This window comes from Macaca thibetana, chromosome 12 (assembly GCF_024542745.1).
Source record: "Macaca thibetana thibetana isolate TM-01 chromosome 12, ASM2454274v1, whole genome shotgun sequence".
Lineage (NCBI taxonomy): Eukaryota > Metazoa > Chordata > Mammalia > Primates > Cercopithecidae > Macaca > Macaca thibetana.
In genome coordinates, this window is record NC_065589.1 from 59,948,009 (window position 1) to 59,970,373 (window position 22,365).

Below are 22,365 nucleotides of genomic sequence, written 5' to 3' on the forward strand. Positions count from 1 at the left end.
GTGAGCCGAGATTGTGCCATTGCACTCCAGCCTGGGCAACAAGAGTGAAACTCCATCTCAAAAAAAAAATAATAATAACATAAAATATCTCCTATGCTGTGGCTGTTTTAAAAAATTGTTGGCCAGGCGCAGTGGCTCACGCCTGTAATCCCAGCACTTTGGGAGGCCGAGGCGGACAGATCACAAGGTCAGAAGATTGAGACCATCCTGATGAACACCGTGAAACCCCATCTCTACTAAAAATACAAAAAAATTAGCCAGCTCCTAGCTTCTCGGGAGGCTGAGGCAGGAGAATGGGGTGAACCCGGGAGGCGACGGAGCTTACAGTGAGCGGTGATTGCGCCACTGCACTCCAGCCTGGGAGACAGAGTGAGACTCTTTCTCAAAAAAAAAAAAAAAAAAAATTGTTGCTGTCTTTTGGCCTGCAGTTTACAATCCAACTTCTAGCTTGGCATTCAAGGCCCTTCCTAATAGTTGAAATCTCTGTACTTTACCTTATACGCCATGCTCCCCCACATAGTAGTTCTCACTACAGCTCTGAACCATCCTATCTTTACATAGTTTTTTTCCAAAGGCCATTTCATCCTTCCAATGAAATGTTCTTTTTCGTTCCTTGCTTGCCTGGTATGCTTTTACTTGTCTTTTTAATAGTAATTTAAATAAGCCTCTCTGAATTTCCTCTATGATATGTTTCTTCACACAAGATTTACCCGTTTCTGTTTTCCACCAAGCTGTGTGCATTACCCAAGCTAGCTAAGCAAGCTCTATATCTCACTTATATTTCTGTCTTTTAATATTGTTGTGATATTTGCAACATAGCCTGGATTCAGCTAATGTTTGCTTGAATAGTTAGTATGCTTTCATAGTAATTGGTATAATGTAAGATTTCATTCTTTTCTAAATTTAGTTGCTGCCCAAGCATTGTGCCAAAACTATCAGTCAAGCAGTGAATAAGAAATCAAAAAAACAGACTGGTAAGAAAGGGGAACCTGAAAGGGAGAAACCAGGTGTTGAGAGCATGAGGAAAAACAGGCTGGTTGTGACCAAGTAAGTGTCCACTTACATTATACGTTTTTGTTCCAGGTAAAATATTTATTTCATTTTTTTTATGACATTAGTCCTGAGGAAATGCTAATAATTGTATAGTCTTCATTTTCCAGCCATTTAAAAAAATCTTTCTGAGCTTGATTAACCTGTTAGTTGCTTATTTCATCTCAAAATACAGATTTTGGCCTTTAGAAGAAAATTTATGTAATAGGTGATATTTGTCTTTTTATACTATGTACTGAAGGCCAATTATATGTTTAAAAAAATTTGTGTGGTACATTATAAGCAATCCGTAATTTTTAATTTATTTAAAATCAGATAGCTGAGACTTTATTTTGGCATGTTTGTGATATATTAGAACATACCCAATGTCATTATTAGAAAACGGAATTAACAGACCAGGTAGCATTCAGGGATCTTTGCTTGCTTGCTTAATTATTTGGAGGGGAGGTGTAGGTGGGTAATAACTGGGTAAATATTTTTTGTTTAAAGTATAGTTCCTACTTTCTTGCTAAATTGAACAAGCCATTGCCCTTTTATAGACAACTTTCCTTCTCTCATAACAAAAAGTACTGCAGGAATTGGAAGTGATTATGTTTGTGAGTGCAGAATAAGCTCTAACTATTGTACATTAAGTCAGTATAGTCATTACTACCTAAAGGTAGAAACAAATGATGCCATCTTTAGAATATTGCTCTTATATGTTATAACCTTAAAAATTTTGAACTTTCTCAGTTTAGTAGATCAAAAAATCAAATTCTGTAAGCATTATCTCCAAACAAGATTGATATATTTATAAAATTAATTTTTTATTGCCTATGACGACATGTTGAACATTTTACTTAACTGTTTATTCATGTTTTTTTCAGCCTTGATAAATTGCACACTGCACTTTCTGAGTTATGCTTCTCTATAAATTATGTACCAAACATGGTGGTTTGGGAACATACCTTTACCCCACGAGAATATTTGACTTCTCATCTGGAAATACGCTTTACGAAGTAAGAAAGAATATTAACTGTTTTTGTTTGTTAACTCAGTAATGAGTTTGTTATTTAATTATTAATGACTATGCAGTGTTTTATAAGGAAAAGCATTAGTAGAACTGGATTAGTGTTAAGAATAATGAACCAGGCTGGGCGCGGTGGCTCATGCCTGTAATCCCAGACTTTGGGAGGCTGAGGTGGGCAGATCACGAGGTCAGGAGATCGAAACCATCCTGGCTAATGCGGTGAAACCCCATCTCTACTAAAAATACAAAAAATTAGCTGAGCGTGGTGGCGGGTGCCTGTAGTCCCAGCTACTCAGGAGGCTGAGGTAGGAGAATGGCATGAACCCGGGAGGCAGAGCTTGCAGTGAGATCGCACCACTGCACTCCAGCCTGTGCGACAAAGCCAGACTCCCATCTCAAAAAAAAAAAAGAATAATGAACTGGGAAGTGCAAAGAATAGTGAACTGAAAATTACTTATGATACCCAGATTCTTTTCTCTTACCTATTAGTACTAACTAGGAACACCAGGCAAGCCAGTTAATATCTCTGAGTCATAGCTTCCTTATATACAAAGTGAGAAGATTGTAGCAAATCAATGTATTTCAGCTTGCAGGTGGCAACCCAATAGGGTCATGAAATCAGTTTATTAGGTTGTAGACAAAGTTTAGAGAAAGAAGCGGGAGGGAAAGAAAGGACAAGAGGAAGAAAATAATAGGAAAAAAAAAACAGTACACTGTATGTATTAAATATGTATATTGCTTCGGGAAATGTTTCAGTTACATATATGCATGTTCATACATATATGCATGAAATGTTCAGTTACATATATGCAGTGTTAAGATGCATGTCTTGCAGTAGGTCACAGTAGGATGTTTGAAAACCTAAGTTCTAGATGAACCCTTACATGTTTTCTGAATTCACATGTTGCTGTTAAATAAGCCAGTAGAATTCCAGATTCTTGAATTCTCAATTCTAATTAGAATTTCCTAAGTTATATATGAATATATATTTATGTATGTATATGAAATAGTGCATTGATAAGTCAGAAACCTTTCAACTTTATAGATATTGTTTTAACCTTTTTCTAAAGTTACCTACTTATTTATTAATATTTATTCATGAAAATTTTTATTTATTTGAGAATTTTTTTCTTTGAAGCCTTGAAACAATTTATAAAACAAAATTTTGTCAAAAGGTTTTCAAAGTTTCTGTAGTCATTAACAGGTGGTAGTTGTATTTGCACTATATACTTAACAATTGTGTTAAATACTCTAGGTAATAATGGGATAAAGATAGAACTGTAGCTGGTGAGATATGACTAAAAGAATTAGAGAATAGAATATGACAGTATATACATTGGCAGTAAGTTGAGCGTTAAATTATCAGTTGACTTGAGAAGAGTCTGGCGATGAACTGTCTTTTGTTCTCCTTAGTAAGTCAGGCAGCCTGACAGTAAAAACCGGAATGCCCTAGAACTTAGACCAAAGGGACATTGTGCCTTGTGGTGTTTATTATTCTCAAGTGGGTTAGAGGTGGGAGATTGGTGGGTAGAAGGTAGGGTTCAGTTTACAGCTCCCTTGTTTTCCTTGTAAACAGTCTGCTTTGTTAATCCACAGAGAAGCAATTTCTTTTTTTTTTTTTTAACCAAACATCTACTTAGTGATTAGGATCAAGGCAAAGGGAACAGCTTGTTTACCGAGGAAAGATATATTTATTTTATTTTATTTCATTTCATTTTATTTTATTTTAATTTTATTTATTTTGAGACGGAGTTTTGTTCTTTCGTCCAGGCTGGAGTGCAGTAGCACAATCTCAGCTCACTGCAACCTCTGCCTGCTGGGTTCGAGCAATTCTCCTGCCTCAGCCTCCCAAGTAGCCGGGATTACAGGTGTGCACCAGGCCCAGCTAGTTTTTGTATTTTTAGTGGAGACAAGGTTTCGCCATGTTGGCCAGGGTAGTCTCAAACTCCTGACTTCAAGTGATCTGCGCACCTCAGCCTCCCAAAATGCTGGGATTGCAAGTGTGAGCCACCACGCCTGGCCTTCATTCTTTTTTCACACTGTTTCCTGGGAAGATAATGACAGTAATTTTATACTTTGTAATAAATTGTTTTTAAAGTTAATTTTATTGCTGCTTTAATATTAAATAACAGTAGGTTGAGTGGTTTATTTTACATGAATGGAAAAGTCAGAGGCTTTTCTTATTCTTCTACCTCTTCTCCCCAGGTCAATTGTTGGGATGACTATGTATAATCAAGCCACACAGGAAATTGCAAAACCTTCAGAACTTCTAACAAGTGTAAGAGCATACATGACTGTACTCCAGTCAATCGAAAACTATGTGCAGATTGATATTACAAGAGTATTTAATAATGTGCTGCTTCAACAAACACAACATTTAGACAGTCATGGAGAGCCAACCATTACAAGTCTATACACAAATTGGTAAGGAATGCATTTAGAAATTTGTAGTAACGGAAAGTTTGTAATGAACTACTTAGGAAAATTTATTTTTTGTGAATAAGTACTCATTCATATTATCAGTCAACTTAAAATTATATGCAGGAATGTATATCATAATACATTCTGAATTAAGCAGTTTCTTCCAGTTATAAGTTTACATTTCTCCTTAGGTATTTGGAAACTTTGTTACGACAAGTCAGCAATGGCCATATAGCATATTTTCCTGCAATGAAAGCATTTGTGAACTTACCTACAGAAAATGAATTAACATTCAACGCAGAGGAATATTCTGACATATCAGGTGAATAATACTATACCACAGTTTAGAGAATGAAAAAAACTTAATTCTTTTGCTAGTGTCTTGATTCTTTTGACTTTTGATTCTGTTGTGACTATTTCATTCAATTATATTCATAACTGCATATTGTATCTTAGAATTACCTTTGTATTTTTTATTCTTTCATTCTAGAGGCTTTTATCAGGATTTTACATTAGTTTTTATAATGAGATGTTGTATTGTGTTAATGTTCATTTTCTTAAAGTATTTGTCAGAAGTATAAAATTAAGTACATTTTCTTTCAGAAATGAGGTCATTATCAGAACTACTAGGCCCATACGGTATGAAGTTTCTAAGTGAAAGCCTTATGTGGCATATTTCATCACAAGTTGCTGAACTTAAGGTAATTATAGTCTTTATTAATTTTAGCTTTTAAATATTAATTCCTGAAAAACATTTCAGGGATATGAGCAGCAAGCCTACAATGTTAATTATTTTATTCCAACATGAAAGTAATAATATGAAAATGAAATTAAATAGCTAGCAGGGCCTTTTTATGGCATCTTACTTTAGTTTTCTCTATTTTGCAGGTAAGAAAATGGAAAGCCAAAAGAGGTGAATTGACTTGGTAAAGGGGACAGAACCTCAGGGTCTTTGGCTTGTGGTCAAGCCTTCATAGTATTGTATCATGATGTTTTCTTTGAAATACCAGGTTCAAAATTCCAGCCAGAGTTAAAAATGTGTTCACATTTGGAGTTTGAATGTATTTGCTTTCCATAGATTATAATACAAACATTATTAGGCTTATTGTTTTTTCTTAAGTAATTATCTTATGCCCTCTAAGTTGGATGAAAAAATGCCTTTAGAATACTTAATGTTTCAGTAAATATGTAAAGGAACTGAAGCAACAGCATTTTAAATACCTTTTTTTAGCCTTTTAGAAATATCCTAGAGCTAAGGTGATTTATATTGAATGAATCTTTATATATAACTATGTAGTTTTTGAAAGAATTTGAACTTAGGCCACCAAAACTTTTGAACTTATGAGCAGAATAGAGAAGTCATGTTTTAAAATAAACATTTTCTTTATAAATGCTTTTTGGTGGTTACTTGCATCTTGATTTTTAGTTCTTTTTTTTTTTTTGGAAATGGAATCTCACTCTGTTGCCCAGGCTGGAGTACAGTGGCACGATCTCATCTCACTGCAACTTCTACCTCCAAAGTAGCTGGGATTACAGGCACGCGCCACCAAGCCTGGCTTATTTTTGTATTTTTAGTAGAGACAGTGTTTCACCGTGTTGGTCAGGCTGGTCTTGAACTCCTGACCTCAAGTGATCTACCCACCTCAGCCTCCCAAAGTGTTTGGATTACAGGCACGAGCCACCATGCTTGGCCAGTTTTTAGTTTCTTAAAAAATGATGGACGGTACTGGTAAGTAGCCTACAGTTCAGATGTAGCACATAGAGTTCTAAATGTGATAATCTGATTTACTGAAAATGGAGCAAATATATAGAACAATTTCCACAAACAATAGTATTTTGCTGAGTGAATAAATAGCAAGAGTCAATGTGACTAAAAGCTTAGTATAGTCAAAGATTTAAAAAGGAGAGGCAATATTACCCATTGGTTAAGAATTCAAGCTTTCGGCCAGGCACGGTGGCTCATGCCTGTAGTCCAGCACTTTGGGAGACCGAGGTGGGCGGATTGCCTGAGGGTAGGAGTTCAAGACCAGCCTGGCCAACGTGGTGAAATCCCATCTCTACTGAAAATACAAAAATTAGCTGGATATGGTGGCAGGCACTTGTAATCCCAGCTACTAGGGAGGCTGAAGCAGGAGAATCACTTGAACCCAGGAGGCAGAGGTTGCAGTAAGCTGAGATCACACCACTGCTCTCAAGCCTGCATGACAGAGACTCTGATTGAAAAAAAAAAAAAAGAACTCAAGCTTTAAAGTTAGGCTTTCCTGAATTTCATACCTATCAATCACTTACAAGCTTTGATTTCAGTCAAATGTTTAAGCTTTTACTTTAAGAGAATTTTATGAGATCATCATGCATGTCAAGCTTTTAGGTACTCAGCATAATGTCTCTTATTTTAGTATTGATCGTATCATTATCCTCTCATTATTTTTAAAGTTTTCTGCAATTGTTGTATAAAAGTCAACTTTTAGATGCCTTAAAATATGAAGTTTATAAACTTTATATGGTTGAAAATATACAAACATTGAAATGCTAGTCTTGGTTCTTTACAAGCAGTATCATTCTTATTAGACTGATTCTCCTGTAAATACATAATTTTTTTTCTATCCTACTGTTCTCAAATAACCAATTCCTCATCTCCGATTTTTTTTCTTGTGTTCCTTCAGTATGAGATAATAGAAGAATTATGGCTCCAAAATTTTACTTTAGCCATTTTTTATTTCAGACCGAATAAACTAGGCACTTCTGGAATTATCTGTATTATTTTTTGCTTTTTTGTTATTTAATTTGATGGATACAGTATCATGGTACAGTAATAAAAATTAGCCTATTTTGAATCTCTCTGAATTCATTTATATGAACAGTTCCTTAACAGTACTGCAAGGATCTGGCCTTCTGCTTTTCTTTCCTCCTTAACTCCCCCGGCCTGACTGGCCTGCTTGCTGTTGTGTCATTTCAGACTACCCTTCACTAAGACATGGTCATAACTTGCCTGTTCATGACGTTCATGTATTTTTCAGATGTCACTGTATCAGAATGTCCTACCTGACCAGACTTTCTAAAATAGCAAACAGTACTTTTTATTCTCTTCATTCAGCTGTATGTGTATCTTAATTGTGACCTCTCATGCCATGTATTTGTTTAGTCACTCTCATTAGCGTATAAACGCAGTTCTAAACTCTGTTAAAACCTTGTTGCAGACCTCACACATAGTAGGCACTTAGTAAATATTTGTTGAATGCAAAAATAAAAATAGCTAGCTTTGTTTATTTGTTTGAGACAGAGTCTTGCTGTGTCACCCAGGCTGGAGTGCAATGGTGTGATCATGACTCACTGCCAGCTCGGCTCCCCTGGGCTCAAACGATTCTGTCACCTCAGCCTCCTGAGTAGCTGGGACTATAGGCATGTGCCACCAAGTCTGGCTGATTTTTTGTAGAGACAGGCTTTCGCCTTATTCCCAAGCTGGTCTCTAACTCCTGGGCTCAAATGGTTCACCCACCTCAGCCTCAAAGTGCTGAGATTGCAGGCACAAGCCACTGTGCCTGGCCCCGGCTTTCTTAACTATTTTATTCCAGGACTTTTCTAAGATCTTCACCTATCTTATTAACTCCTTTACATTTTTAAAAGAGGTGTTTTCCTTATTTTACAAATTAGGAAAGTGAGGCCAAGAAGGATTAAATAACTTGTGCAAGCTCACATTGTAGTAAGTGACGAAACCGAAATTTGAACTCAGTCTGTCCAGCACCAGAGATTATGCTAGTACCATGCTACACTGCCTGTAGAACTGAGAGGGATCTCAGCAGTCATCTAACCTACTCTTATCTGATGAAGGAGCACATGTTGCATTTTTCTAGATGTATTATCTGGTCTTTTTGAAAATGAGGCCATCTTATAAGTTACTGTACATCTCTAGTTTATGTTGATTTAGTATCTAAGTAGTAATTTTTTATCGGTCCTCATTCTTACATCAAGAGGCAGAGATTGCCTTTGACAAGATCACCCTTCGCATATTTAAAAACTGCTTCCCTTCATGTGTCATCTTTCTCTTCCCCGTGTGGAATAGATTCATATTCAGTCTCTTTGCCATCTTTGTCACTCCTTCCTCTGTACACACTCTGGTTTTTTTGTGTCACTCTTAGAGAATAGTGCCCTGAACCAATAATGAGTTTCAGATAAGGTCTGGTAAGTGAGGGTACATTGATCTATTCTGGATACTGTACTTCCTCATACAATTTAAGATAGCATGAACACATTTGGTAGGCATACTGTTTTCACAATCAACTTGCAATCAGATGAATTTTCTCTTTTTTTCTCTTATGCTAACCTTAAACCATGGCGTTCCACATCTTATATTTTGTGAAATTTTTAGACCTGAGTGTATGCTTTGTAGTTTTTCTTAGTAAAGTTTATCTTGTTATGTATTGTCCATTATTCTAGGGTCTTTTTTTGAGTACAGATTTTATCCTAGTCTTTTAACAATTATTTTATAAACTTAACTGTTTTAGCCTTGTCTCTAAGTATGAATGTTGTCAAATATATTCTCGTTCTTGAGAAGAAATGGAAGGTGCTTATGTTTTAACATTTCTCTCTCATATGTTGGAGTGGCTGTATTCTCTCTTTCTCAGATATTATTAAAATTTAAAGTTAGGGGAATGTGGAACTACTGTAAACAATGTTGACTTTTTAAATATCCTTAACCAAGATGGTTAAGGATGTTAAAACATTTTTTCTTGAAAACTTTTGATGTTAGCTTTCTGGTAATCTCCTGTGTGATTTTTTTCTTACTTGACTTTTCATTTTACCTTCATAATAACTTCCATATTTTATTAGATTTAATATTGTAGTAATTATGATTAGTTTTGGTATTTGTTTTTACTTTTTTGCTTCTCAAATACTAAATCCTGACTTATTTAAGGATTGTGTTTTTCAAAAGGCTTCCTATGAAATATTTGTATTTTTAATATTGTGCCTTCATCATTTAGTTCTTCAAAACAAGGTTAGTTGTAAGGATTCCATTTTCTGGAATTGTATAATGTTTTATAGTGATTTTGTTTGAGATCTCTCCTAATAACCTCAAGGTGTAATCCGGATTGTTCAGTATTCAACTGCTTGTGTATTATTAAGAACTTGAGAAGGTGTTTATTTGTGACTTTGTTTTCTCAGCCTCTGTGTACAGAGGCATACTTCATATGTATTCTTGTATTTTATTACATAAGAAATCCTACAGATCATAATGATGTTTCATATAGAGAAATTCAGTATGTTGTATTGAAATCTCTAAAAGTTATTCTGTCAGTGATTATTTTAATTTCTTTAGTGTCCTATAAAATTTCCTTAGAATAACCTAATTTTTGAAATTATAGAAGCAAAAGAACTTACAGATTTTTGCTTCCAGTATTGGTAGTCTAGGTAATTCAGACCACCTTATTTTCAAAGAACAACTTAAAAAGCTGGAGATACATAGATATATCTATAAAAGAATCTTCTTTAAAGAAGAACTAAAAAGATAGTGAAGTATTTCTAGGCTAATGCCAGGGAGAACCTGGGAAATCAGAGACGTAAGCCCAGCTTTAGAAGCCACTTTTCACCCAGATACGTGTACTGAAGCAGAAGTAACATTTGGAAAACTAAGCTGAATTCTGGTGGCCTTTTGGGACAAGGGTGTCAGTAGTCAAAAACCTAGAGCAACTTTCTCAAAGGGTGTGAGAAGTCTGCATAATTTCTCCCCAACCCTCTTTATATAGACACTCCAAAGGGTTAGACCTTCAGGGTAAGGGTGAACTGGAAATGAGTCACCCCTCCTGGGAATTTGCAGCCTGTTTATGTTGTATGCTTTGTCTAAGGCATCTCAAGCCTTGGACCTGGATTAATGTGGTCCTAGGTTAGTAGTGCCCCAATGTACTTAGCAGAAGCTAACACAAATCTTCTCTGGAGAAAGGTATAGTCATCCTAGGCTTCAGAGGATTCCTGCAAATAATTCATCAAGCACAGGACCTTCAGCTGGAGAGTGGAAGTCTTTTGGAGATTAGTGCAGGGTGGAGATAGGAGGTTTTATATATCTGGCAGGCTGCCATGATTAAGTCATTGTCTTGTTTTCAGCCTCAAGCCTTCCTTTCTGTGCCATTGCCTTCAATTTCTGATTCCTTCCTCCCTCTTGAGGTGTGATTTAACTTGCTTCTACATTGTGTCTCCGTTATAAGAACTTGCTAATCATATTTCTCACCTCTCCTTATTGTTTGCTCTAGTTTCCATCTTCCAGAAATGTGTTGACTTTTCTCATTTGATCTTGTTTTTTGTTTCCTTTTTTTTTTTTTTTTGATAGGTTTTTGCCTTATTTTTTTACCTCTGACTTGAGTGGATTTCTGAAAGGAGCAGTTTTAGACATTTAAAATTCTCTACATTTAATCAACACTTCTACACAGTTTACATACTTGTTTGAGTGTTTTTTTTTTTCTTTCCAGCTTCTATTTTACATTCAGCGGGTGCATGTGCAGGTTTGTTACATGGGCGAATGACATGTCACAGGTTTGGCATACAGATTATTTTGTCACCTTTTTTTTTTTTTTGAGACAGAGTCTTATTCTATCGCCCAGGCTGGAGTGCAGTGGCACGATCTCGGCTCGCTGCAAGCTCTGCCTCCTGGGTTCATGCCATTCTCCTGCCTCAGCCTCCTGAGTAGCTGAGACTACAGGTACCCACCACCATGCCTGGCTAATATCTTGTATTTTTTAGTAGAGATGGGGTTTCACTGTGTTAGCCAGGATGGTCTCAATCTCCTGACCTTGTGATCCACCCACCTCAGCCTCCCAAAGTGCTGGGATTACAGGCGTGAGCCACTGTGCCGTCCATGTGTACTTGATATTTAGCTCCCACTTTTAAGTGAAAATGTGAGGTGTTTGGTTTTCTCTTCCTGTGTTAATTCCCTTAGGATAATGACCTTCAGCTCTATCCATGTTGCTGCAAAGGACATGATCTTGTTCTTTTTTATGACTGTGTAGTAGTTCATGATACACACACACACACACACACACACACACACACACCCCACATTTTCTTTATTGAGCCTCTTGTCGATGGGCATTTAGGTTGATTCCTTGTCTTTTTTGTTGTTGTTGTGAATAGTGCTGCAGTGAACATACACATGCATGGGTCTTTATGTTAGAACGATTTATATTCCTTTGGGTATATACCCAGTAATGGGATTGCTGGGTTGAGTAGTAATTCTGTTTTAAGTTCTTTGAGAAATCTGCAAACTGCTTTTCACAGTGGCTAGACTAATTTACATTCCCATCAGCAGTGCATAAGCATTCTTTTTCTCTGCAACCTCAGCAGCATGTTTGAGCATTTGATAGGAAACGTTTCTAAAAGTGGATCAAAGAGTATGAACATTAATTTTTTTTGATATTACCAGATATCCCTGTGACTCTCCTCAGCAGAACTTTGTGATATCTCTAATAGCAGAGTTAGTATATACATTGTTTTGGGGGAAACTGTAATATTTTAAACGTTCTTAATTTCTTGGCTGGTTTTTTTTTTTCTTTCTTTTTTAAGAGACAGGTTCTCCCTGTCCCCTGGGCTGAAGTGCAGTTGCACGTTCATAGCTCACTGCAGCCTCGAACTTCTGGGCATACCTTCCTGAGTAGCTGAGAAATATAGGCATGTAACACTGTGCCTAATTTTTTTTAAGCTTTTTTTTTTTTTTTGAGACAGAGTCTTGCTCTTGTCGCCCAGGCTGGAGTGCAATGGCACAATCTCAGCTCACTGCAACCTCTGCCTCCCAGGTTCAGGCGATTCTCCTGCCTCAGCCTCCCGAGTAGCTGGAATTACAGGCACCTGCCACCATGCCCTGGTACTTTTTGTATTTTTGGTAGAGATGGTGTTTCACCATGTTGGACAGGCTAATGTCGAACTCCTGACCTCAGGTGATCGGCCCACCTCGGCCTCCCAAAGCATGGGGATTACGGGTATGAGCCACTGTGCCCAGCCTTTTAAAGTTTTTTTGTAGAGACGAAATATTGCTATGTTGCCCGGGCTGGTCTCAAACTCTTGGCTTCAGGTGATCCTCCCACCGTGGCCTCCCAGAGTGCTGGGATTACAGGTGTGAGTCACCATGCCTGGCCACTTCTTTGCTTTTATTTCCATTTTTAAAAGATTTAATCTAAACTGATAGAAACTAAATATCATTTGATTGTATCTTTTTCTTTTTATCTTAAAGGTGACCTTAATTATTTTAGTTCCTGTTTTAGCTGAGGACCTTTTTGTTTTATAGAGTAAATTTGTGTGCTAATTAAGTAGAGCTTTTTTATATTTGATGGTTGTGAATAAATTGTGTGTCAGACATAACACTGTGTATGTGTACTCATGGTGAAACATGTTTTTTCCTTTCAGGAGAAGAAAGCAGCCATCTTTTTTTCTACTAAAACTCTTGGGTGTTTTATTTGGGGTTGTGCCCATTGAGTCCATTTCTCCTTCCAGTCGGCCAAAAGAATTGTTTTCATTTTACAGATCAGTTCTTCTAGTTCTTCATGGGATTCTAAAAGACATTTTTTCAAATGAAGGAGGAAATTTAAATATGAATTTTACCAAAAATTTTAACACTTTCTTTTTAACACAATATCAAGTAAATTAAATCAAACATTTTTTTAAATCTTGATTTATTTCACTCACTCTGTCTAAACTTATTCTAAACCATTGCATTGGTAATTCCTATCATTACTGCCAGCTTTCAGTTTATTCATCAGTGAGATTAATTAATAACTTTATAGAGAGCAAAGAATAGAAAGCCAGCAAATAATTTAGGGTAATGGTTCACAAATTTTACTTCTCAGACCAGCAGAAGCAGCATTACTTTGGAGCTGGTTAAAAATGCAGGTTTTTGTTCTCTGTCTCAGACCTGCTAAGTCAGAAATTTTTGGGCTGGGACCCAGCAATGTGTGTTTTTAAGGAGTCCTCTAGAGAATTTTGATGCACACAAAAGATGGGGAACCATTTCTTTAGGGATTAAGAACATGGATTTTAAAATGAGACATACCTGAATTCAAATTCCAAATTAACTATTGAATATCATTGTAACTTTGGACAAGTTATCCAACTTCTCTGACCTTAGTTTCCTCAGCTGTAAACTTGGAATATTACCTCCCTTAATTGGATTATAGTAAATATGGTTATAAATTACCTTGTATAAGAGCTAATGGTTATAGTTGCTCTTATTATTAAACATATTAATATTTCTGAAATTGTATGTATCTTATAGTGTTAGTAGTTTTTTTTTTTTTTCCTTTTAGTGATACATAGAATAAGGTGCATTTTAAATTCGATGATGTTGATTCAGTAATACGTGATACTATGTTTAAAGTGCATGGTCACTGTCAGGCTTGGGCATAGAGTTTGAGTGTTTATTGAATCGAGTTTTAGGTTGGGAGAGTTTTGTTTTGGCCCAGAGTGAGCAGGCAGTCTAATCAGAGACCATAGAAGTTAAACTCGGCAAATAAATGTGACTAGAGCTTAACTTCTTTTTAGCAGCATAATAAATAATCTGAAGTAGTAACATCAAGCAACCTAAACAAAACTTATACTAGTGTTTTTGAAAAAAATATTTTTATGGATTTTCTGCATAGTTTTTTCCCCTTAAATCAGATGTTACCAACCTTTCATTTGTAAAAAACCACCGTGGCATTTTATATGCTTGCTGCACCTTCCCAACCAGGTCTGCTGCATTGAAATAACCAGGAATGAAGCCTGGATATGTGTATTTGGAAAGAGCACCACAGGTGATTTTGATGTATACAAGGGCTGAGAACCATTATAGAGAACAAAAGTAAAGAAAATTCTGATTTATAAGAACTTTGCAGAGATATAGAGATCAGAAATTAAATTATAAACTTCACTTACATTGTGAAAGAACTGGGAAGTGTGATAGTGGTGAACTTAGTGGTGAAAGCAGACCGCTTAGGTAACAGTGCAACAAAGAGCAGAATGTCTCTCTCACTTCTCCCTTCATTGTTTTAGAAACTCTGTTTATCGTTGTCAAGGCTTACCTCTGACAGAATGAAATTAATTTTCCATTTGTGTTATAAATTTTAAACTAAATTACTTTTTTAATGTTTCTTTTAAGGAGAGCATTCTTCAATGAGTTACACTTTTCTTGAATAGTTATCCTTCACACCCTTCCCTTCTTTATCTGTTCCTTCTTTTCTCTTCCCTTTTCTCAGGGGTCTGTGAAAGAGAAGTAGATAGTTTATACTTCCATTTTATAATTTTTGTTGGGAAACATTGCTATTATATAATCCCCATCAAGTGGTACCAGACCCTAACAAGTTATTCTCCCTCTGATTGTATGTATCCAGTAATAAACTCATTGTCTACAGGCATACTTTGGCCAGGTTTAACTTTAGCAAGTTCTTTTGTTTCAATTGGAATTTGTTGCTATGTCCATTTTAGTGTCTACTTTTTATTATTGATGCTGTTCAGTGTCTAAGTATAAGGTGATTCTTTATCCTACCACTTATCTTTGTTGCTTTTCCTGAACTCCTTCCTTCTTAATTTGTAAACTGCAGGGAAACACTAAGCTATGTAAATAATTTTCAGATTCTTTTATTGAAACAGCAACAAAAATATATAGCATAGGGCATCTGGATTTCATGAATCGTGTTTCCTACTTGCCAGATTGTAATTTCCAAGCATGCTCTTATCTCATTAACACGAAGAGGTCTGTGCCTGACCTAGGATCTTTCTTTTTTTTAGAAACTTGTGGTGGAGAATGTTGATGTGTTAACACAAATGAGGACCAGCTTTGACAAACCAGACCAGATGGCTGCACTCTTTAAAAGATTATCATGTGGGTAACTCATGATACTTTTTATAAACATAAGAAGATGTTGATACTCAGTATTTAGCTTTGGCTCAACATTTGTAACATAAATACAAGTAATAAATTATGAAAAGTACTCTTTAGCTTATGAAGAGAACTAGAACATTTTTGCAAAGGATCATATAAGCGTGTGTGTGACTTATCTGTTTCATAATTTTTCTTAACCATACTCTTAGTATACTATGTGTTGCTATTTCTTGAATATTACCGGTATCAATTTAGTTTTGAGCCCATTAAATTTAATACAATAAATCTACATTAATTTAGACTAAAAGGATTAGCTTCTGAGCCTGTTTTCTAAAAATCAACTATACGTATAAGTTACATACAATAAAATGTACCATTTAAGCCAACGATCTTATGGATTTTGACAAATGGATACATTCATATAACCATTGCCGCAGTCTAGGTATGGAACAGTTCCATCACTTTGAAAAATTGTTTGCTATCGCTTTGTAGTTGGTCTCCTACCCCAGTCTCTGGCCCCAGGCCAGACAACCACTGATCTTATTTCTGTCACTATAGATTAAATTTGTGTCTGGCTTCTTTCACTTAGCATAATGTTTTTGAGATTCATTCATCCATGTTGTTAAGTGATCAGTAATTTGTTTCTTTTTGTTCTTAGCTAATATTCCATTGATGAAAACCTGAACCTACAACTTAAAAAAAAAAAGTGTGATGTCTTCTTGACATTGATTCTTTGTGGGAGGTATATTGTGAAATAACAGTGAATCTTAAGTATTAAAGTGTGTTCAGCCAGATAACTGTTTTAGATATATTTGATTTAATGTTATTTTCTTTTGCTTTTTTTACTTGAACTGTTAAAGTTATAATGAAAAATTATTTTAAAATTATACTTCTTGATTAATTTAAAAGCCTTCTCAACACTAAAAAAAAAAATGAAATCCCAGATAAAATATTCTTTGTATTTGAGAAAGCCAGAGAACAAGTTTATGTTCCTAAATAAAAAATAATCCAAAAGAAAAGTAAAGCCATGCAGTATTTAACATACTTCACATTTGACATTTTTCTCTTAAATGCTTTAGAGAATCACTTTATTAGGCTGTTTTATCCTGTAAAACTTATTTAATTCTTATTGAATAAGACTTAAAGATTACCTTATAGGACAGATCCGTGGTTGCCAGGACTATGAAGGGAAAGCAGTGAGGGAGATTTTTAGGGTGATGAAACTGCTGCTCACCATAGTGGTGATACAAATCTATCATGTGTATCATACAATACATATCACTGTGTTACATAGTAGTAACACAAATCTATACATGTTAACATCTGGGGCTGGGTGCGGTGGCCCAGGCCTGTAATCCCAGCATATTGGGAGCCACGGCAGGCAGATCACTTGAGATCAGGAGTTCCAGACCAGCCTGGCCAACGTGTTGAAACCCTGTCTCTACTAAAAATACAAAAATTAGCCAGGCGTGGTGGCACATGCTTGTAATCCCAGCTACTTGAGAGGCTGAGGTAGGATAATCACTTGAACCGGGGAGACAGTGGTTGCAGTTAGCTGAGATAGCACCATTGCACTACAGCCTGGGCGACAAGAACAAAACTGTATTTCAAAGGGAAAAAAAATTGGAGCTGTACACCAAAAGGAAAAGAAAAGGTCATTTTTATTATATGATACTTTAAAAACAAAAAAATAGACTTGGTAGCATTATAGGGAGAAGGAGTATGAGTAAGTAGGAAATTACTTTTTAAACCTCTCCTGATCTTTCTTTTGTTATTGTACATTGGTTTACTAGCTACTTATATTTTCCACTCCTTTATTCTTATTATTTTTGTTTTCTTCATGTTTTCTCCCATTTTTAAATACTCATTTGACCACCCCATTGACCTTAACCCTATTTACTTTCCTACTAACAATCTTTTGACTGTACCATCTAGTGAGAAGCAAATAATTCACTGCAGTGTTCAGTACTTTATTTAACTCTCATTTGTGGAATTGAAACAATGGAATTTGTTAAAATTCCAAACAGAATTTGCAAGTTTTCAAAACAAAATTCATAGTTTTTTGTCAAGATTCTGCTTACTTGAATTTTGCATATAATAGTTAATGGTGACTGATGACCACTAACTCATTGACCATTTTGGAATTGGCCAAAGCCAAAATCTAAATTGTTGAATATTAATGAACCATATATAACAAATTTGTCTTTAAGTATAATTTATTAAATCTTTTCTGTAATTTGGGAAAAGAAAAGATTTACTTGAGAGCGACTCATTTAGGAGAGTAGAGAGAACTATTTTTTCAGCAATTGAACTGTTTTCTAACACATTCTCTTTTTGTTTATTCCTTTGTACTTCCTTCTCCCCATGTCCATATCCAGAGGTCAATGTGTTTTTGAAGGAGTTTTTCACAGTCAACAAGCATGTTATTTTAAAAAGATAAAGCATTATGATTTATTAAAAGCTGGTCTGAATTGGGAGGCAATCTAGAATTTATTTTATTTTCATTCTATTTTATCTAGTTTTTTTAATTTTTTGAGACAGAGCCTTCCTCTGGCGCCCAGGCTGGAGTGTAATGACACAATCTCAGCTCACTGCAACCTCCACCTCCCAGTTCAACCAATTCTCCTGCATCAGCCTCCCAAGTAGCTAGGACTACAGGCATGCACCACCACACCTGGTTAATTTTTGTATTTTTAGTAAGATAGGGTTTCACCATGTTGTCCAGGCTGGTCTCGAACTGCTGACATCAAGTGATCCACCCACCTTGACCTCCTAGAGTGCTGGGATTACAGGCCGTGCCTGGCCTTAGTATCAGTTTTAAGACTTCCTGTGTGATTTGAGCAAATCTATGTCTCTGTTTCATATTTTTTAATTCTCTGACATTCTGTTTCTTGGGACTAGGTTCATCACTTTACTGACTCCCTGATTCCAGACTAAAAATATTTCTAGTTTTCCTACAGCAATTTTTTCTTTGAAAACTCATTCGATTCACTTATGCCTTTCTGCCATCATCTACAAACCCCAAAAGTTGCCTCTGTAGATCTTTACTTTAGCAGTACTTTGGATGTTATTATTTCCTGAAATTGTTCCACTAGTAAAAATCTTGAACTTTGAAATTCAACTCTCAGATCATAGCCATGCCTTCTAGCTCTCCTATTCCTTTGCACCTATTGAACTCCTTGTTCTACCTCATTGAAACTTTTATGCCTGTCTGCTTTCCTGATCACCTATTCCTAGCTTTATGTATTTTGTCCATTCTGGACTATGAAATTTGGTTAATGCATTCTCCCTTGTGCTACATTCTCCCTTGCTACATTCCCCCTTATGCTACATTCTCCCTTGCTACATTCATTCCCACAAGGCAATTTTCCTGATCCCTAGACAGTCTTCTGCACCCTGAAAGCCAAGTACTGCTTGTGAAATAACACTTTTTAAGTCTGTTGTTAAACTGGCCTCTTTTTCATCTTACTGCCTGTCTTACTTAGAAACTTTTTGACTAGTTTGTATGCACTGTTTGATCGTCCCACCTGTCCACTCTTGGTATGTTGCAATATGTCCACTTTCCTGAAACCTTTCTGAAAGTTTGTTACTGACTACTCATTTGCAAGATTTGGTGCTTTTTCCTCAACTCTCATTCTGTTTATTTCTTTGTAGTGTTTATCTGTTTTATTCTCCTTTTTATTAAAGGTTTATTTTCTTTATTTGCCAATACTTTTACCTCTACTCTTCGTCATTTTTGCAGGTTCATCTTTTATGTAGTGTCAGTTTGTGATATCTTACTCTTCCATTTTTACTCAGCAATCCTATCGGAAAAATGTTATCCAAAATTTTCTCTTCCCTTATCCAATATTTATCTTCAGCTTTAACTATCTTCTGTTGATCTCCAGATGTTTAATAAACCAAGTACTAGTTTGACCAGGGCTTCTCAAAGTATAACCCAGGGACAAGCAACGGCACTACCTGGGAATGTGTTAACTATGTAAATTACTGGGCCCCACTTCAGACATGCTGACTCAGAACTCTGGGCTTGAGGCCCAGCAGTCTGTGTTTTAACAAGTCCTCTGGGTCATTTGGAATCATACAAAAGTTTAGAAACATTGTGTTAAATATTTTCAGCTATATGACCCACAGGTTTTCCACAACATCCCTGGAATGGGAAGTATCTCTTCCATGGCAGGCATAAGTAGGTGAGGAGAAAAAACCTGTTGTTTTCTTTATTAACTATTTTCTTACCTCTCTCACCATCCATCCAGTGAGTCATACTGGAAAAACTGGATATCCTCTCTGATTCTTTCACTCCTCATATTCCATGTGCTATAGCTGTGTCTTATAGATGAGAGTTTACAAATTGGTGTGTCACATTTGGTCCAAAGGTATACATTGTTTGGCCCTATGCTACATTAGATTTTTTTTTAAAAATTGTGTTATTATTTTTAAAATGGGAAGAGTCATTTCTAAACAATTCTTTTCATATAACTCTTTATATTTTGAAAACCCTGAACAACACACTCATTGCGTGAAGGATACAGTATAAACTCCTCAGCATGACGTTCGAAAGCTGCTATTTGGATTAATGAAATAATTGACCAGCATTGCCTCTCTTCCTGTCCCCCACTACTTATTTGTTTGCCTGGTCCAAGACCCACGTAGCCTCTGTTCTAGAGTTAGTTCCTTGGGAAGTTAGTGGACGTTATGTGGGGTGAAGGGAAGTGCCAGTGGCCAAATGGTTTGGCAAATAATCCATTAAACAATACGTTAAGCAGTGTTTCTTACTGTGAAGTATCTTAGAACTTTTAATGTGTCATTATTGTACACATTCAAGATGAGGTTGTAGGGTATAGTCTTTGAGAACTTGATTAAATTCTGGGTAACGTACTTTGGAAAATATATGGCTATATCACACTGAATCTTCTCTGATTCATTTTATTCTCTATCATTCCTTTTTCTGAATTTGTTACTGCTTTATTTTCTGAATTGGAAGGCTTTTTTCTTCTTAATCCCCCTTTATGCCCAACTTGGATAACATTTCTCAGAGAAATCTTTTCTTTCACCATCATTTCTTTCTCTGGGTAGTAGCAATTTCCTAGTCTCTTTTTTTTTTTTTCTTTATTTTTGAGGTGGCATCTCACTCTGTCGCCCAGGCTGGAGTGCAGTGGGACAGTCTTGGCTCACTGCAACCTCCGCCTCCCGGGTTCAGGCGATTCTCCTGCCTCAGTCTCCCGAGTAGCCAGGACCACAAGCATGTATCACCATGCTTTTCTAATTTTTGTATGTTTAGTAGAGTCGGGGTTTCACATGTTGGCCAGGCTGGTCTTGAACTCCTGACCTCAAGTGATCCGCCCGCCTCAGCCACCCAACTGAGTCTCATCTTGATTATTACCATCTAATTGAATATCTACTAGTCATCTGGGTATCAGATACTATGCTGAGTGCTACAGGTAGATGAAAAGATGAAGAGTAGTTCCTGCTCACATGGAATTTTTAATTAATTTGTGCCTTATATAATTTTGTTAACATGACTATTTTAATTCACATTTCGCTTATATTAGGCCTATTTGTATGGTTTAATAAAAGATGCTATGGTCAAAGTTTAAATAAGCTAAACAGAAGGTAGAAAGTTGAAAATAAAATACTTCTCTCTATTCCTACTCCTCAACTAGTTAACTTTAAATAGTTACTGTAGTATGCATCTCTTTCCAGAAATTTGTTATGTAAGTACAAATATAGGTCTGTATATATATCTTTTTTAGTTTACATAAATGGAATTATATTTCTTAGTTTTCATGACAGCCCATTTAGATTGTCTGCTGTTTGAGGTCTAGATCATTATTCTGTTTATATTTCTTCTTTTACTACATAGTATAAGGCTTTGTATATGGTGTGCAATAAATGTTTGGCTTTATAAAATGTGAAGGTATTGAACCATCATATTGACTCTTCCAATCCTATTTTGTTAACAGAGTTTTGTTTTTTTTAGAGATGGGGTCTTGCTCCTTTACCCAGGCCGATGTGCAGTGGTGTGATCATAGTTCACTGCAACCTCTAATTCCTGAACTCAAAGGATCCTCCTATCTTAGCCTCCCGAATACTAGGACCACAGGCTCATGCCACCACACCCGACTGATTTTTTTTATTTTTTGTAGAGACAGGGTCTTGCTATGTTGCCCAGGCTGTTCGTGAACTCCTGGGCTCAAGCAATCTTCCCGGCTCAGCCTCCTAAAATGCTAGGATTACAGATGTGAACTACCGTGCTCAGCCTTGAAAATCTATTAATAATTTTTAGAATAAAGCTCTCTAACCAATATGTAAGTGATCAAATCTGTTCATAGGCTTCAGCAAACTGGTCCTGCCAAAACTGCTTGTGTTCTCAACAGGCATTTTTTGTTTCTTAACTCAAGACCTTAACAATTTAAGAATTTAGCACTGCTGAGTTTCTGGGCTGCTTGAGGATTTAACTCCTGTTCACTTTGATCAGCTTCTTTCTCATCTAGTCTGTCTTCCCTTCTTCCTGCCCCTACCTTTTGTGAAATAGGGTTATATAGTTAGCTACTTGTGAACCGTCTAACCCTTTTAAAAGAATACAGTATACTCCATTTGATGTGAACTATAGTTACTTAAAAGTTTAACCAGATTAAATATCAGCTATCAATATATTTCTCTCTTTAATCATTATTGTAATCAAATTACTGTTAATTGTGCCTGCTATCATGGGAATTTTATTACTTTAATAAATTTAGATTTTTTTCCAAGGTTAAGAATCCAGTTGGCACTTTTTTATTCTCTTCTCCTTCTCTTTCTTTGAATTTAGCTGTTGACAGTGTCTTGAAGAGGATGACAATAATTGGTGTAATTTTATCCTTCCGATCATTGGCACAAGAAGCACTTAGAGATGTAAGAAACCATTACAAGTATATACTGTGTATCCAAACAATCCCTTTTAATTTCTCAGAAGTTTAAACTTACTTTTCAGATTCATACTTGGCAATGATATAATTAAAATTCCAGTTTTAGTAGTTACAGAAAATAACATACATAACATTAGTTATTTAAG

General features: G+C 35.9%; 2 protein-coding genes across 5 annotated transcripts in view; one reads left to right on the forward strand and one right to left on the reverse strand.

Annotated features, from left to right (window-relative positions):
• The window catches only part of NUP35 (nucleoporin 35), a 283,449-nt gene that overhangs the window by 201,418 nt on the left and 59,666 nt on the right, over positions 1-22,365 (reverse strand). The gene's annotated exons all lie outside the window — the stretch shown is intronic.
• NCKAP1 (NCK associated protein 1) overlaps positions 1-22,365 on the forward strand; it is a 113,121-nt gene that overhangs the window by 80,635 nt on the left and 10,121 nt on the right. For all 4 annotated transcript variants that reach the window (XM_050752213.1, XM_050752215.1, XM_050752214.1 and 1 more), the window contains 7 exons: positions 908-1,047; positions 1,917-2,048; positions 4,265-4,483; positions 4,672-4,802; positions 5,084-5,181; positions 15,221-15,314; positions 22,123-22,205. In XM_050752213.1, coding sequence (XP_050608170.1) covers positions 908-1,047; positions 1,917-2,048; positions 4,265-4,483; positions 4,672-4,802; positions 5,084-5,181; positions 15,221-15,314; positions 22,123-22,205 — 897 coding nt within the window. The remainder of the gene's footprint in view (positions 1-907; positions 1,048-1,916; positions 2,049-4,264; positions 4,484-4,671; positions 4,803-5,083; positions 5,182-15,220; positions 15,315-22,122; positions 22,206-22,365) is intronic.